The sequence below is a fragment of the Equus przewalskii genome, chromosome X (genome assembly GCF_037783145.1).
Source record: "Equus przewalskii isolate Varuska chromosome X, EquPr2, whole genome shotgun sequence".
In the NCBI taxonomy this organism is placed as follows: domain Eukaryota; kingdom Metazoa; phylum Chordata; class Mammalia; order Perissodactyla; family Equidae; genus Equus; species Equus przewalskii.
In genome coordinates this window covers 77,720,440-77,737,950 of record NC_091863.1, presented here as the reverse complement: position 1 = coordinate 77,737,950, position 17,511 = coordinate 77,720,440, and the positions used below count along the sequence as shown (strand labels likewise).

General features: G+C 44.3%; 1 protein-coding gene and 1 long non-coding RNA gene across 7 annotated transcripts in view; one reads left to right on the top strand and one right to left on the bottom strand.

Annotated features, from left to right (window-relative positions):
* The window catches only part of DIAPH2 (diaphanous related formin 2), an 816,328-nt gene extending 811,588 nt beyond the window's left edge, over positions 1 to 4,740 (bottom strand). For 4 of the 5 annotated variants that reach the window (XM_070605389.1, XM_070605392.1, XM_070605396.1 and 1 more), the window contains exon 1: positions 4,199 to 4,713. In XM_070605389.1, coding sequence (XP_070461490.1) covers positions 4,199 to 4,333 — 135 coding nt within the window. In that variant the 5' untranslated portion in view covers positions 4,334 to 4,713. Of the gene's footprint in view, positions 1 to 4,198 lie in introns of all 5 variants that reach the window. The other variant, XM_070605395.1, reaches the window with a different exon arrangement.
* LOC139081102 (uncharacterized) lies at positions 3,601 to 7,896 on the top strand. 2 transcript variants are annotated; one of them, XR_011536079.1, is made up of 3 exons: positions 3,601 to 3,684; positions 5,896 to 5,967; positions 7,103 to 7,896. It is a non-coding gene; the product is annotated as an uncharacterized lncRNA (long non-coding RNA). The 2 variants fall into 2 exon arrangements; XR_011536078.1 differs by lacking the exon at positions 3,601 to 3,684 and adding an exon at positions 4,072 to 4,206.
* The last annotated feature ends 9,615 nt before the right edge of the window (positions 7,897 to 17,511 follow it).

The following is a 17,511-nucleotide window of genomic DNA, read 5'->3' as shown; positions in this document are numbered from 1 at the left end:
CCTTATTCTTCAAGCCTTGGTGCAAATGTGACCAACTATGGTAAGCCTTTCCTTACCGTGCTCAAGCATCCAATTAGATTTAGATGCCTCTCCATAATGTTTCTATATCACCCCTCCTATGCATATTCCTAGCTTTCCTTATCACATAGCTCTTTAATCATTAATTAACTTTCCTGTCTCCCTCACTAGACACTATGAGCATCTTTATATCATCAACCCTCAGAATCACACCTAGCATGTAGCAAATGCTCAGAAAATGTTTGTTGCATAAATGAACTTATTATACTCAGGTTTTATCAATTAAAATCAAAACATGATTTATCCAATTAAAAACAAATAACCAAGCTGCCGGCCCGGTGGTGTAGTGGTTAAGTTCGCGCACTCTGCTTCGGTGGCCTGGGGTTTGCAGGTTCAGATCCTGGGTGCAGACCTAATACCACTTGTCAAGCCACACTGTAGCGGCATCCCACGTAACAGAGGAAGACTGGCACAGATATTAGCTCAATGATAATATTCCTCAAGCAAAAAGAGGAAGATTGGCAATAGATGTTCGCTCAGGGCCAATCTTCCTCACAAAAAAAAAAAAAAGCCAAAATACTCAGCAAATTATATAATTACCAGATTCTGTTACTCTGAGTTACTAATTTGACTCCACTATCTAAATAGAGCCAAAGGCTTCAGGAATTCTACAGAAACACAAAGTCAAAATGCAAAAACATCAATGAATGTGAAGCCACACTGCACCATTGTGTGTGTGTGTGTGTGTGAGGGGTGTCAGTCCTACCTTAACACAAGCCTCTCTTAACGGTTAAGTCACTGCCTTAAATATGTGGGATCCGAGATGTAGCTCCTTCAGAACACTTCTAGAGCTCTCTCTACGATTCAATTTGACAAAATACACTGTACGCTTGACATCAAATTATTAATCTAAGATTCATGCTGTTTGATGACATGCTCAATCTGGGCCTAACCAGATAGTTACATAAAATACAAAGTTCTACTACTAATGTGTTACTCAAAATGTGAGGAGTCCAAGACAAGGTTGCCTTCACTAGAAAGAATCAAAATAAAAGGGTCATTATGAGAATGCATAGATGAAGTAAATTTTGATTTAATTAATCTTAAGCCAAAGTTGCTAAAGTCCTGAAAAAGTTCTCACCAATACCCATCAAAAGGTTGAGGATAGGCGGCTGGCCCTGTGGCCAAGTGGTTGGGTTCATGCACTCTGCTTCGGCAGCCTGGGGTTCGCCGGTTTGGATCCTGGGTGTCGACCTATACACGGCTCATCAAGCCATGCCGTGGCGGCATCCCACATAGAAGAACTAGCATGACCTACAACTAGGATATACAGCTATGTACTGGGGCTTTGGGGAAGGAAAAAAAAAAGTTGAAGATATAAATGAAAGTAGTTCCTCTCTATAGAAAACGTGCCTTCCTTCTCCAGTTATCCAAAACAATGAGGAACTAAGTGAAAACAACTGAATCACAAGCCTTAAACTTTATGAGTCCACTATATTATAGCCAATGAGTTAATTTTTCTATGTAGTGGAAACTTTCATCTTAGCTCACACTATATTGACATTGTGTAATTAACTTCTTCTTAAGCCCAGATGAATAATCTTCAATATCAATCACTCACGTGGGCAGTGATTGATATTTCCCTTCTCCCTTCATCCCTGACCTTCTCTCCTCAGTAACTTCAAGTGGAATCAACTGCTGTCTCCTTGACTCACTCTCTCTGGTAACCCAACAGGTCTTATTCTTCTTTAGGCACCAGATGCCTTCGAGGAACTGACGAAAGCTCTGGGGCCCAGAACAATGAAGGTACCTACATACACATGCAAATTTTTTCATACAATTTCAGGAGTTTAAGAACCCCTAACCCTCACAATCACCTATGCAAATAGTTTCTATTACCATATGGCTCCCTTTTATAATCCCACATCACAACTCCTTTACACACACGTACACAATAAAGGACTATTACACTGATTAACAACATAATACTCAAAACAATAAAATTTAGTCTAGGTAAAGCTTTATCTTACTAGCAATATCTTCAATTAAGAATCCCAGTCGAACTCCTTTCTAAAAGGCCTTAGAAAAACATGCTAAGCGCGTCAATAAAACAACTCAAAATAAAGAATAAGGCATTTATAAAAAAAGTTTACCAAGTCTTGTTGCTTGGTGAACTTGCTTGCCTTAAAATGTGCTGAAATGTCTTCCGAAATTTGTTTTTATTAACTCTGACACATCTGCTCGTAAAATCATGTAAGGCTCAACAGTTATGTTTGAGCAAAAAAGAAAGTTCCCATTGATATTAACCAACCCTCGAATTCAGAAACTTGTTCTACTATATCAAGCTATGTTCAACACCAGTGTTAGCCAGGAACTGAAAGCGATACTATCTCATAACTATCTAGTTACCTTGTCAAAGCAAGTAAAACATAAAAGATGAAACAGGACAAATGACCGAAGGGAAGGGAATAATATAATCAAGGTGTTATTACTGGAAGGCAGAGTTAAGTGCTTTCTCTTGACAGCACACTTCCTAAAAGTGGAAGGTTCTTGCTGGATGTACCAAACTCTTTGTGGAAACTATCAGTTCACTTTTATTTTTGCTTAAACTTTTAATCACTGTTCAAACCACAGTTTTGTACTAGGTCAAAAAAGAAAGGAAAAATGATCACTCTTTTACCGCAAACTGATAAATCTCAAAAATCACATCAGAATTTTGAAATACATTAAACTTTGGTGATACACTCAGAAGACTTTTCTAAATTTCAAGATAGTGGGGGCACCCATTAAACCGGTTAACCCTCTGCCAGCAGAGACAATTCACTAAGAGCTGTGACTCAGTTTCTTCACTTCTAAATACTGGGTTAACAGGACACATCAAGTAAGTTCTCAATTTGCTTCAAGTTAGGGTGAAATTGATGAGACTCTAAACTGGTCATTTTCCTTGACCCCACCAGGTCCCTTCCCACATACTGGAAGACTGCCTATTTCCTGAAATCGTCATGCTTTGACCGTTTTCCAATATGGACAGTCCATAATTGAAAGGCAAATTGCAGGGGAGAGAAAAGCACAACAGGTACACAGCAAATGGCCAGATGCCATAAGAAATGGCTTCGGTTCCATGTCACTGTCTCCTTCCTCATGATAGTCAAGCTGCTGGGTAAAATGAAAACTAGATATGCAACATGTGGCTTGTGCTTCAGATCTAAACTAAGAACCTTCGGACAGAAGGAACAGTTGCTGAATTTGTGCAGGAAAACCGTTTCCCCTCATGCCACCCGAATTAGAAAGTTTACCAAAAAGAGGAACCCTTTGAACTGATGAGTTGAGGAAACTTCAGTATTTCCCAATCTAATAGCAGGCCCCACAGATTTCATTCCTCTGCACATGAAGTCTGGGGCAGGAAATGGTCTGCTTCCACCGGTTCACACTCTCAGGACGGTGCGATTTGGGCGGTCTGCCTACTGCTTTTGAGGGTTCTTCATCAACGAAGTCGGAGTACTGTTATGAGTCTGCCTATTACACACACACACACGACAGTTGGTGGTACCTCACCCAGCCTCCAACTCCCACGCTCCCCCCACTCTTCCAAAGAAATGTTTCTTGGAAGAGCACATGGAGAGGCAGGGAAAAAACGCACGTAGGCGCCTCTTCCTTAGATTTCTGGTAAAGTAGAAAGACTGGGGGCCTACGGTGTGTGTTTTTTGGTTTGAGGGGAGGGGGTTGGTTTGCAAGTCTGCGGTGGGCTCCCAAATATTGGGACTGAAAAGAAGAGAGGGTCCCCTGCCCGGTCTCTAAGCGTTAAGAGGCAAAAGCTAGCAAATGAGAGGGGTGGGAGGGGAATGGAATTGCGCAAAGCAGCTTCGTGCCCACAAGTTGGACAAACAACAGCCCCTACCCAGGACTCGGGGTCTCCGCAAGTTGGGGTGGGGCCTTTCTCCCTCCCGCACTGCCTCCGGGGGTGACAAGAGGGAGAAAGGGGCTCCTGGAGAAGGGGTGCTCTTCCGCCCCCACGCCGTCTCCGCGCCTCGGCGTGGCCGCTCCTGAGCGGCTCCCCGAGTTGCCCAGCGAGGTCGCGGTCACCCTTGGGAGGGGGCCCCGGGTCCCCCCGTGTTCAACGGCAGGAGGATCCCGGGGCTCTCGCTGTCCCCAAGGCCGGCGGGGCTGCGGGAGCACTCACCAATTTAGGTTTGTTTTTCGTTTCCTCTTCGTTGGCGGCCCGGTTCCCCGCGCTCCGCTTGTTGCTCCGGCCCCCACCGGGTTCCTCGCCGGCGCCTCCCGCGCCCGCCGCCGCCGCCGCCCCGGGCTGCTCCATCTTTCTCCGGCCCTGTCACCTGTGCCCTGTCACCCCACCTCTCCTCCCGGGAGGAAGCCCCTTGGGGCGGTCCCGCTGCCCCGCGCGGGTTCGGCAGCACCTCTTCCTGGGTGAGAGGGTGTCTGCCCGGGGAGCTGCCGATCTCAGGCCCCCGGGGCTCCCGGCTCCCAGGCGCCCCCGACGCGACGCGCCGTTGCCACTACCCGGCGCTGGGGCAAGCCCTGCCCCTAAGCAGCTGCAATTACCACGGTCGCCGCCGCCCTCAAGGCGGTGTTGAGGGTGGAGAAAAAGTAGGTGCCTATCTCTTTAAGAGGGCCTCGCCACACGTGATTCATCAAAGTGCCCGCCGTCAGCCGCCCGGGCGCGGAAAGCCGCTTCCTACTCCCGGGCCGAGGCGGCCGGCTACTGAGCATGCCCGGCGCGGCCACCCGAGCCAGGCGAGAGCGCCGGGGGCTGCGGCGGAGCGCAGATTTCACTTCCCGGGGGCCCGGCGGGAAAGGGGAGGGAACTCGGCCAGATCGAGGCGGTACAGCCCATTTTAGAGATGGGGCAAGTGAGGCCCGGGAGGATCCCGTGTGAGTTTCACTGGCGGGCCCACCGGGTAGCCGCTGCCCCTGGCGTAGGCCAGAGCACTTTCCCTGGCAGACGCCTGGCCGGGGGTGTGGTCCCACTACGCTCTGTGGGAGGGGTTGATTGGCAAGGCAACCGAGTCCTGGAGGAGCAACCACCAACGAGAGCGCTGATGAATTGCCTAGACAGACTGTATGGGTCAAAGTGGAAAGAGTGGGTGTGCTTTCTGTTGCCAGGATTGCCTTGCGACCCGAGAAATACAGTCGTCCCTTTATTCCCATGCTGCTGGGGAGGAGAAGCAGCAGACGCCCACCGCTTAATCCCCAGGGGATGTAAGGCTCTTTAACCCAAGCCCCTCTAAGAGAGCTGGCAATTGGATTGAGTGCTATTTCCAGGTGGCTGAACTAGTTTAGGGTTGTTGTGGGAGGGAAGATCACGTGTATCAAAGCTTTGTTAAAAATGTAAATCTCGAGACCAGCGCTAGGTGTTTTTGTGCAGCAGCAGCAGCGGGACGTTGAGGGTGGGTATTGTTCGTCTTCAGTCCTTGAGTTGTCAGGAAGAGGCCCACGTTATGTTTCATCCATCCTTTGAAAACAGGGCCCTTTAAAAATAATGCTCACACCAAGAACGTTAGAAGGGCAGGGCACGATTTGAATGAACCCCCTGGATCGAATAAGAGCGCACAGGCTAGAGAAGCTGCCTGAAGGGTAAATTCAGATCCCAAGTCTGTAAACATGTCCAGATGCCTGCTGCTCAGAGATCTTCAGGCTCCGACTCCTTTTGCCCTTCTCCTCTCACCTTAAATTCAGCTTTGCTGAATCTAATTCTTTTACAAGCATATTTATGGAGAGTGCGTTAGCATAAATTGGACCATGCGATAGGCGTGATGAGGCCATTAACTTGGACAGTAGAGTGAAAAGAACGTCAGATATCCGAAAGCAGTTTTAATCCTGGCTTTGTGATTGTCATTCACTTTCTTTTTAATCGTGCAGGTAGTAAACTACCTGAGGAAGCAGAGAAGAGGGAGTCCATGCTCCCAGACAGGGCGGACAAGGAGCCCTAAGGTAAATTTGCTTTGTTGAAGTTCCTGTTTGACTTAAAATTGGGTGCATATTTTGAATTCGACTTACTACACACGCCATGTGCACGCATGCACACACATGCACACACGCATGTGATTTAAATGACTTACTACGTCTCCCCTCCTGAAAAACTGCATAAAAATGGATGCTGCGGAAAGACATGACCTGTTTTTCCAGTGCTTTCATGTGATTCCTGTTTGAGAGATGTGGGTGTGGGCCATACCTGAGGGTCCTCTAGACTCAAATGTTGCTCAATCACCTGCTCAGTAGACATTTACTGAGCTCCTTAGAGTACACCACGTGATACGCACAATGCTGTGGGTTAGAAGGATGAAGCGGACACCGTTTCTGCCCTTTAGAACCTCCTAGTCTTCTAGAAGGAACAGACTGTTAACGAACTGCTCCTGGGTACAACAGATGTGAACAGGGAGCCCACGGAGCACTTGACAGGAGGTAACCACCGGAGTGTCGGAGGCTCCAGGACACCTTCCCAAAGAGGATGCTGTTTGAGCTGAGTCTTAAGGGTCTAGTTAAAGTCAGTCAGTATTTGTTGACAGCCTCCTGTTAGGTACCGTGCCAGGCATCGTGGGTACAATGGTGAACAAGACAGATGTTGTTTGCTCTTACAGAGCTTTCTGGCTATTGAGAAGGATATTAAACAAAAATGTATTGAGCAATTGCAAGGCGAAGGAGAGTGAAGGGATTCCTGGCAAAGGAAATGACAATAGCGTGTGCAGAGACCCTGTGGTTAAGGGTGGGGGCTGCTGTTGGCAAGAGAAGAAGCAGAACAGATAAGCAGCTTCCAGAACACAGAGGTCCCTACTTGCAGGTCTCATTGGTGTGGTTTTAAAAGGGGGGAAGACGTTATCATACAGATGACTTCTGTTTGGAGTGTGTAAATAGACATGAAAATGGATTGACATTATTTTCAATGTGAGGTTGGGTTTCACCATCCTCCGGCCAGGCAAAGCTGCATTTGAAATCAAATTAGAAGTATGTGTAAAAGATGCATAATCTTTCCTGCAAAAACTGAAACAGTATGTCTCTAATATGGCTTACATGTGCCTTTATTGTGGTTGTCGCAGCCCCGTCTTAATTCTTCATGTTTGTTTTTCAGCATTTTGCTCCAGTTAATGGAAACAGTAATTAAAAACAAACAGCCTTACTTCAGGCATCAGGGTCATTGGCGTCGCTTGGAAGCTAACATGCGAAAGGATCCCCGGCTCTCCTGCAGGGGTGCTGGGTCCGCTGATTATGAACCAGGCAGCTCGCCAAGAGCAGTCCTAGGCTGTTCTCCCTGCACCCCCCTTCCTTTGTTTTACCTTCCTGGGACACACAAATGGGGTGGATGGAGAGAGATCTTTTCTCTGATGCTGAAGAAAGAAGGAGGCTCCTACCACCTGTGGGGATGTCAAAAGCGTAGCTTAGACCCGCTGACCTTGTGGTCTCTGCCTCTCGCCTCTCACAAGTTTAGCACCCGGTCAGCCTTAAAAAGCCAACCCTGGTGAAGTGGTGTACCCACAACATTACTAACAATAATGTACAACTGAAATCTCACAAGGTTGTAATCTATCATAATCTTAATAAAAAAAAAAAAAAGCCAACCCTGGGAGAAAAGAAAGGTACAAGGCTGGTAGGCCCTATCTTTCTTCCAGCTGACCTTAGAGCCATCCATGACCCCAGAGGTTTCTGCTGATCTTCAGAGTGTCCCTCTGGCTTTCTGTGTCTCCCTTCCGCTGCGTGTTCTCATCTAAAAAATCTAGGTCATTATTAGAGAAATTAAAGGAAACATGGATTAGACAAAAATGAGAAATGACCGCTTTCAGGGTCATGGAAAAATATTTGTGAATTAAAGGTTGCCCAAGAATAAGCAAGTATTTATTAAATGTATTCTACGTGGTCAACACCAAACTAGATGTCATGCGGATAAATAAGTACCAGATGTTCTGCTATAATGTCATATACGTCTTCCTGGAGAATTTCCTGTTCTGCAAAATTGCACACTCAAAATTAATAGGGCTTCTGGGGTGACCGTGGATAGGGAAAATCACTGAAATCCAACGGAACTTTGGAATCAGAGCACTAATGAAAACGATAACCATCCTACTAAAAACACTCACGAGGTTCCATTTCCACAAGCTTTTGCACCCAGGCTCACAGCCATCAGTGCTTCGTGACCTTCACGCTTCCTCTTTCCCTATGTGGATCCTCAAGGGCATTCACTTTTAATAGAGGCCATGTTCATTAGAATTAAAAATCGAATAGAGGAATACCGAGCTTTTTGAAAACATGCAGTACAAGGTCTTCACAGCTTCGTTATCAGTACTCACAGCTTGACCAGATAGTTTGATGTCGTGGGAAACTTACAGGTGGTTGAAGCCACTAAACCAGTCACACTAAAGGGGCGGAGTCTGGAGCAGGATTCTTCTGTTTTTCTTAAAGTCTTCATATATTGCTAAGACTTTCCCTAATTGTGAGAAAGCTTGCTCCTGATCCTTCCAAACTTAGAACGCTACGAAAATTCATACGCGGACCAAGTGTACTTCCACCTTATTTTGACATCAGTCTCCTGTTTGCCAATCGTGAATGTGCTGTTCATCGTACGCAAACACTTGTAATGGAACAGACTGTAAAACATAAAGTCTCTGCCATCCATAGGTATAACATCTACTTGAGAAAACAAACAAGACAATAAATTTGTGGAACAGTAAGAGAAAATGAGCTGCCTAACTGGCAGGTGCTGACTCTGAATTCAACATAACACGGTGAAGGAGCGAGGTTAGTTGGGCCTGGAATAGATGAAGTTTTCAAGGAGGAAGTGGAGCTTGAGCTGCTGAGGTATGAAGCAGAAATGAGATTTAAATAGGCAAAGCAAAGAAAGGAAGTAAGGAAAAGACAATGTAGAGAATGGCCTGGAAACAATACGCACCAATAATATGAGGGCTTGAGTAGAATGGTGAGAACATAGATGTTGAATAATAGTAGGAAGCATGGTTATCCCCATAGCATTTTCCCAGTGTGTAAACAGATTTGAATGTAAGATATAGTAGTGGTAACTGATAAGGATCTTTAGCAGGATAATATAAAATGAAGAAGTATTTTAAGGAGCTGGTCTGGCAGTTGTATGCAGAATAACTTGGAACACTGATTTCCGAACTTATTTTTCCTTTACTACAGGACTTTTTTCCTAAAGAAAACTCTTCACAGGACCCCGCTATGGACAACAGATACAAATCTAGCTGACCTGTTTGAAGTTAGCGTGGGAGTGGAGACGGTGGCCCTGCTCATGACCACTTGGCTTCTCTCTCACCCTCTCAGGCGACCCTTTGAGGCACGCTGCTGATCTCTGGCTAAAACTAGATAAAGTCCTGGCCGATAAAGTCATGAGGATTGGAACTAGAGCGGCCCCAGAGGAAATTAGAGACAGGAATGAATCCAAGAGACATTTAAAGGAACAAACTGTTTCTCTCCACAGATTATATACAGGAAACGAAGGAAAAGAAAGAGTAAACAAGAATTACTAAACTGTTGGCCCAAGGAAATAAAAACCTAGTAGTAAACTGAGAGAGAGTATCTCAACAGGTACTTGTCGTTGGCAGACAGAGCCAGACCAAGGAGCCTGGTACCCAGAAACTAGAGACAAATTAGGGCAGGATGGGAAAGATAAGAAGGTTCCTGTAGTCACCAACAGGAAGAGTCCAGACAGGCTGGTAAAGCAGCAGGGTTGTGTATCAGTAGGCAATAAGCAGGCAGACAGCTAGACTCTGAAAGTCTAGCAATGGATGTCCTGGCAGGCAGGCAGAGAATAGATTCCAGACAGTCTGGTGGCAGGCAGTAGGCAGAGGTTGAAGCAAACTGTATGTAGCAGGAGTCCAGTCATGGGGATTGGGGCTAAGAAACAAATTAGCAGTCCCTTAAGAGGTCTGGCAATACAGTGCCAAACAAAGCAGGGCACCAGGCCTAAAGGAATCGGCATGGCAGATGAAGTCTATGAAGAGAGGCAGACACAGGCGAATGAAAATGGCACCCAAGACACCCAGTTATTTCAACTGGTCTGTGAGATCACAGTGGGACGAGAAGCGATAGGTCCACTTGATGCTAAGCCATCACACTATTGAAATAGTGCTCCTTAAATCCTCTCTGACCAGGAGCAGGATTGGTCCCAGTAAAGGAAAAGTAGACAGCAAGAAAAGGCCTGGAAACAATAATGACCAATAATGGTCACTTACCTAGAGGTAAAGGTTAACGTGTTCAGTTGTGATGATTACAGGGTTTGGGCTAGAAAGCCAGGCAGCTACAACATAGCCCCACAACAATTAGTCGAAGGGACAATGGTGCCAATTTCTCCTTTTGGGGAAAGTGTTGAGACTGTTAGAGACTTTGAGAATTCCCAGATTCGTGCCACCTATGGTTTTATACAGTACACCGAAAACCAACCCTTTGAATTTTATCTGGAAAATATGCTTCTAACAAAGAACAGACTTCCCTGTTAGACATTAACCAAAGCCCCAAAGTGATTTTCAAGAGTGGCTTAACAGATCGTGAATGGTAATTGTCCAATATGTAAGTTACTAAAACATCGGTATAGCAATAAACAGCGAAAGGAAAACTTTTAATCTGCTTGCTAAATTGTGTGGATCAGACAAACACACACTCGTGTTCATAGGGATGCTATTTATTTTATGAAGTTGAGGTTTTAAAAAAACTCAGTATAAACAGTCTCTCGAAGATGACTGTACTTCAAAAGTGAGACTAAAATTGTGCAGTTAAATCTATTGTTTCTTTTACTTTCTGGTTTGTGTTCATTTTCTGACCTTTTCAAAGTATAATTAATTACATGAAAATTAAGGAACACATGTTTGACATCTGTAAATAATAAAAATGTGTTTTCATATCTGGGCATCAATAGTTAGGCAAGTCTTAGAAAGAGGTTTATTTCTGTTTTATATATTCTCCCACAGAAATCTTAACAGCTTTATTGAGATTTAATTCACAGTATCATACAATTCACCCTTCTAAAATGTACAATTCAGCGGTTTTTAGTATATTCATGGAGTTGTACCGCCATCACCACAATCAATTTTAGAGTATTTTCATCACACCAAAAGAATCCCTTCCTGGGGGTCGGCTTGGTGGCATAGTGGCTAAGTTCTCACATTCCACTTCAGCAGCCCAGGGCTTGCAGGTTCAGATCCTGAGCACGGACCTACACATCACTCATCAAGCCATGCTGTGGCAGCATCCCACATACAAAATAAAGGAAGATTGGCACAGATGGTTAGTTCAGTGATAATCTTCCTCAAGCAAAAAGAGGAAGATTGGCAATAGATGTTAGCTCAGGGCCAACCTTCCTCACCAAAAAAAAAAAAGAGTCCCTTCCTTAGCCATCACCCCTCCCAGTCCTCCCAAACCAACCCCCTCCCCAGCCCAAGGCAACCACTAATTCACTTTATATCTCTGTAGGTTTGCCTATTCTGGACACTTCACATAAACAGAATCATGCAATATATGGTGTTTGGTGGCTGGCTTCACTGAGAATGATATTTTCAAAGTTCATCCATTCCACATCAATTTTTATTTGTTCATTACCTATTTGTTTCTTGGACACAAATACAAATCAGTTGTGTAAGCCACCTTCCCTGCTACACACAGTGACAAACCTATACCTACTTACAGTACCAAAGAGTTGCTATCTCACGTGAACACCTATCTTGCCCCTCCTCTCCTGGCAGAAGCAGGAGATTTACGGTTCAATTTTCCTATACAGTGATGCAGAAGAATTTCTTTCTGACCCAGGGCCTGATATCTGACATTTTATGGAAATGACCTCGAACACTGTATTTACTCAAGTATACGTTATGTACCAGAACGACTCTTAGAAGTTTATATAAATTAATTAAACAGGGCAACCCAGAAACCGATTACATTAAATTGTATTCTACCTAATACAGTAGCAGAGAATACATAGGGCTTATCTTACTTATTTGTAAGTCTTCCATTCCAACATATTAGAAGCTAAAATGTCCATCTGTGTTGGCATCAGATTCATTCAAAAGGCCTTCTTTGAGATCTGCATGAATTTTTAAGAAAATTTTTGGGAAAGGCTTTTGGTCACAGGATGATTTCTTGACAAGTAGATTCAAGGATATTTATTTTGCTGCTGCTTTTATTTTATTTATCCATTTTTTCAAATAACCCTGTAACATTGGCTCATTGCTGCCTTCAAAACAGAAAGGCTAATGGAAGCTGCCACCTCATCACTACTGACAACTTCACCTCACACTCAGATGTTATACAAGGGCAGACCGGCCTCTAAACCCTATGAACCAACTCTGATTTGCATCAAAATTTTCATCCTTTAATCCCTCACCACGTTGTTTCCTTTCACCATCAAAATGCCTCACAGCTTGGCTTCAACAGCGGCCAAATTCAAAGACACACAGAGCTGAGCTTGACCCCAAATCTACAGAATCAAGCTTTTCTATCACAGGCACAGCCCTGTATATGGCCCTATGATAATATATAACTTATTAGAAGATTGCTTTTTTCTTTTTTCACTATTTTTGATGGTTAATTGTGATATAGGACTATAAAGTAACTAGATCATATTTTAGCTAGCATAATAGAACTTATACATATGATTTTAAGTAAACCATATTATCTTAACAAATATTGAGTGGTAACTATGTCCAGGGCATGGTGCTAAGGATAAATGAATGATACACTATTCATGATCTCAACGGGCTTAGGATGTAGTCAAGGCAACTGACAAGGACACATCTAACTGCAAAAGAATGTTACCAGAAACATATAGGAGGAAGAGAGTAGGGAAGCTTTCATGGAGAAGCTGGGCCTTTAAATAGAAGTAGGATCCCAAACGTTGGAAATTAGAGGAAAGGGCATTTGAGGGAGATGGAACAGCATGACCAACAGCATGCAGAAAGGAAAATGTCGGCTAAGTTTAGAAGCTGAATAGTCGTCTAATGGGGCTGAAGAGTAGGTTTTGTGATTGTATAGTGGGAGATAGAGCTGGGAAAGTAGAGTAGGACCAAATCAGGAAGACTTTGAACGCCATCTTGAATTCTGAATTTATTCTGTAAGCTGTGGAGAATCACCAGGGATATATGAATGGGAAAAACACATGATTAGACCTGTGTTTTAGGAAAAACGCTCTGGCACTGGTATGTAGGATGGTTTGTAAGATGAGAAACTGGAGGCAGGGGGATAAATTAGGACACTACTTTCAAACACCATTCTCTTATTGGGGAATGAGTGTGTTAGCTCAACCTGGGTGCCAGCTATAGGAACCTGACCTGGTGTAGATATGCAACATTGTCCAGAGAAGGAGGAGCTGGAAAGATGAGCCAAGGCAGACTCTGCTGAGAATAACCAAGAGTCAAAAGTAAGTAAATAAATATAGTGCAAAGGACCGAAGTCTCCGTTAGACTTGGCTTGTAGGCCCAAGAGTTTGTAGGATAGAGTCAGGATCATACTGAGAAGCTGTCTTAAGGAAGGAGAATCAATGGTAAACAGCCTGGAGGCATCCATGGCTTAACTTTGTTGGTTGGTGGATATGAGATGCATGGATGTGCTGGGCTGGTTCAAGGGACCAGAGGCAGTTAGTTAGATATTTCAATGCAATCATAAGACCATGAACTGGGGCTGGCCCCGTGGCCGAGTGCTTAAGTTCTCGCGCTCCGCTGCAGGCGGCCCAGTGTTTCGTTAGTTCAAATCCTGGGCGCGGACATGGCACTGCTCATCAAACCACGCTGAGGCAGCGTCCCACATGCCACGACTAGAAGGACCCACAACAAAGAATATACAACTATGTACTGGGGGGCTTTAGGGAGAAAAAGGGAAAAAATCAAATCAAAAAAAAAAAAAAGACCATGAACTGGAGTAGTAGAAAAGAGGATGGAAAGATGGGAACAGATTTCACAGGTAATACTCCCAGGAATTAATGACCTGATATAGGCGATGGGGGAATGGGAAAAGTAGAAGATGATTCTGAGGTTTCAATACCGAGTAACTGGGAGATGATAATACTGCACCGCAGATTGGGAATCTAGGAGGAGAAATATATTTGGAAAAATATGATGCTGAGCTATGTATGGAAGAAGCCACATTGCAGGTGCCTGCAAATGGAGACCTCATTAGACGTTAGGTCTGCTGTTTCTGAGAGTTTGGAGACAGAGATGAAGATTTAGAGTCATTTACATAACAATATTAGTTGAAGATGTGGGAATAGGGGAGATCACCAAGGAAAAGAGTGGAGGGGTTATGAGAACCAAAGAAAGACGTTTGTTGAAAGCTCATTTGAAGTGTGGACAGGGGGAAAGAAATAATCCAAGGATATAATGTAGCAGAGTTCATTACTCGTGGTAGATTCTGAGATTTCTATACTGCGGGTCGGGGAGGGTAGTGATACCATGATACTAGAATGCAGATTAAGAATCTAGGAGGAGAAACATTTTTGGTATTGGATAGCTGGATGCTAAGAAAAAAATTCCTACAGGTACAATGACATCCGGGAGACTACAATAACATAGAGACCATACATGAACCTTAAAGGGATGGTGGCCAGCAGAAAAGTCAGGAAGGATGAGGTCTTTGCTGACTTAAGACAGAAATCAGGAAACTGGTGAGCAGATGTCTTTTTGGAAAGAATCCACACTTAGAAGATTATACGCACATTAAAATAAAGCTAATGTCGCTCAGAACTGTACTTCTGACGTTGCCTTCAGAGACAGTTCACTAGCCAAACAAGAAAAACATTCTGGTTTCTTCGCGGTCAGAGATTACTCACTCTTGACATACAGAGGTGTCTCCGTCAGCTTCTTTCTCTCTCTTTTACTCCGCTCTCTTCTCTCTTCCCTCCTTCTCTCCTTTGCTCAGCTGAGTTCATTCTCCTCCCCTTCCTGCCAGATGCAGTAGTTCAAACCCCTCACTCCATGTTCCGTGAAGGTCTCTGCTGGTGTTGGCCTACCAGACACAGGGTAGAGGGGCTATATAGGGTGGAGGCTAGGTCCAAGGAGCCACGTCGAAGCTAAGAGCCAAGGGAAGCAGTACTCAGAATGTATCAGAAAGTAGACTGACTACCATAATTTTATTTGTGTGCTGTAAGCCTGTTCTAAGTGCTAGAAGTTTATAACATGCAAATTATGGTAAGTTAAGGATTGCCTAGATGTATCCTTATGTATTAAAAAGTATACACAAATAGACACACAGATAATCCTTAATTTATCATGTTAATGTATACACATACAAACATGCATTTTAATAATGACAGAGAGAGAGGGAGAAAGAGAGAATGGAGATGAATATGAGACCACATTTATTTTGGTTATTCAGGAGATTGCACTTCAGTTTCTAAATTTATTCTTCTTCTCTGTTACTTCTAGAAAGCTGAACTAGCTTAATTTGGATAGTGAACTACACTTTGGAAATATGTTTCAAGAGCTTTAGAACAGAAATCCAACATCTTCATTGTGAGTTCTTACCTCTAGAGTCACATTGAATTTCTACCTTTAGGGTAACCCAAGATCATTGGCTTAATTAATTAATTAATTTATTTTTTAACAACTGTTGCCAATCTTTTTTTTTTTTTTTCTGCTTTATCTCCCCAAACCCCCCTGTACATAGTTGTATATCTTAGTTGCAGGTCCTTCTAGTTGTGGGATGTGGGACGCCACCTCAACGTGGCCTGACGAGCAGTGCCATGTCCGCACCCAGGATCCAAACCCTGGGCGCCACAGCGGAGCACACGAACTTAACCACTCAGCCACGGAGCCAGCCCCTCATTGGCTTAATTTAAAGATTTGCCTCTGTCTGGATGATTATGGCATATCCAGAGGGTTTACCATATGGACCTCAGAGGTCAGGATTCTTAGCCATACCTGCCTGCTTTGCACATCAAGGCAGTTCACAAGAGAGGGCCTAGAGGACAAGCCATAGAGATAGACAGGTGGTCAATATGAACCGTGTTCAGCTAGAACAGTGGTTCTCAAAGTATAGTCCCCAGACCAACAGCATCAGCATCACCTGGAAACTTGTTAAAACTAAAAATTCTCTGGGGCTGGCCTGGTAGTGTAGTGGTTAAGTTTGCACACTCTGCTTCAGTAGCCAAGGGTTTGCAGGTTCAGATCCAGGGTGCGGACCTACACACCACTCATCAAACCATGCTGTGGTGGCATCCCACAAACAAAATAGAGGAAGATTGGCGCAGATGTTACCTCAGGGATAATCTTCCTCAAGCAAAAAGAGGAAGATTGGCAACAGATGTTAGCTCAGGGCCAATCTTCCTCGCCAAAAAAAAAAAAAAAAAAACCCTAAAACTTCTTGAGCACCAAGCCAGACCTAGTGGATCAGAAACTCTGTGGTGTGATCCAGCAATCTGTGGTTTAACAAGCCTTCCAGGTGATTTGGATGCATGCTACAGTTTGAGAACCACTGAGGTAGAAGAAAACAGGTCATGAGGGGGTTATAGGACAGGTTATAGGACAGAAGAAAGAGAAAAACAAAGTACCAGCGAGGAAGATGGAGTGGAATGAAGGAGGAGAATACTGAAAGAGAAGTACATGGAATGGTATCACTCAGACTGAGAACAACCCTTCAATTCAGATGTTTTAAAAGGACTAAACTACATGTTTATAATACAGCAATAAATGGAGTGGAATGGGAGACCAAATGTTGAGTGAAGGGTGAGAACAGAGTCAGAGTAGATGGTATAAGAGATGAATCAGGGGCCGGCCTGGTGACACAGCGGTTAAGTTCGCATGTTCCACTTTGGCAGCCCAGGGGTTCACTGGTTTGGATCCTGGGTGCGGACCTACGCCCTGCTTGTCAAGCTATGCTGTGGTAGACGTCCCACATATAAAGTAGAGGAAGATGGGCACGGATGTGAGCTCAGGGCCAGTCTTCCTCAGCAAAAAGAGGAAGATTGGTGGCAGATGTTACCTCAGGGCTAATCTTCCTCAAAACACAAAAAGAGATGGATCAAATCCAAACCAGTGGGGGCTGTTGGGATTGGACCAAAGCACAGCAGTGGTAAATGAGCACAATTCACAAGAGGTGAATTGGTTGCTTCTCACGGTTTCGGGAAACTCTGATGACCCTGACACTCAACACCGTACTACCAGAGAGAAGAACAGCAGCTCCCAGGGTGGGAATGGGGCCAAGGGGAGGGGATATACTTATGTTGCAAAATTATCTGAGTAAATGCTTGAAATAAACAAGACATTTAGTGTAATCCGGGCCCTTGATATTTCAGCAGGGAGTATGGCTTATGAAACTGCCTTAGTCCACATTCACGGCCCTCAACCATGCATGGAATGTCTAACGCCGACATAAATCAATGGATCTATAAGAAAGCAGATACGTTCAAATCTGAATAAGATGGTTTGCGAACTAGCCTTTGTCATAATTTGGATACACTCTGCTTGGAAGCTTTCTGGTTATCAGTAACACAAAGTCTGTGAGGAGACGAAACTAACTGAGACTGGTAGAGACCCAGGCATTTAAGGTCAA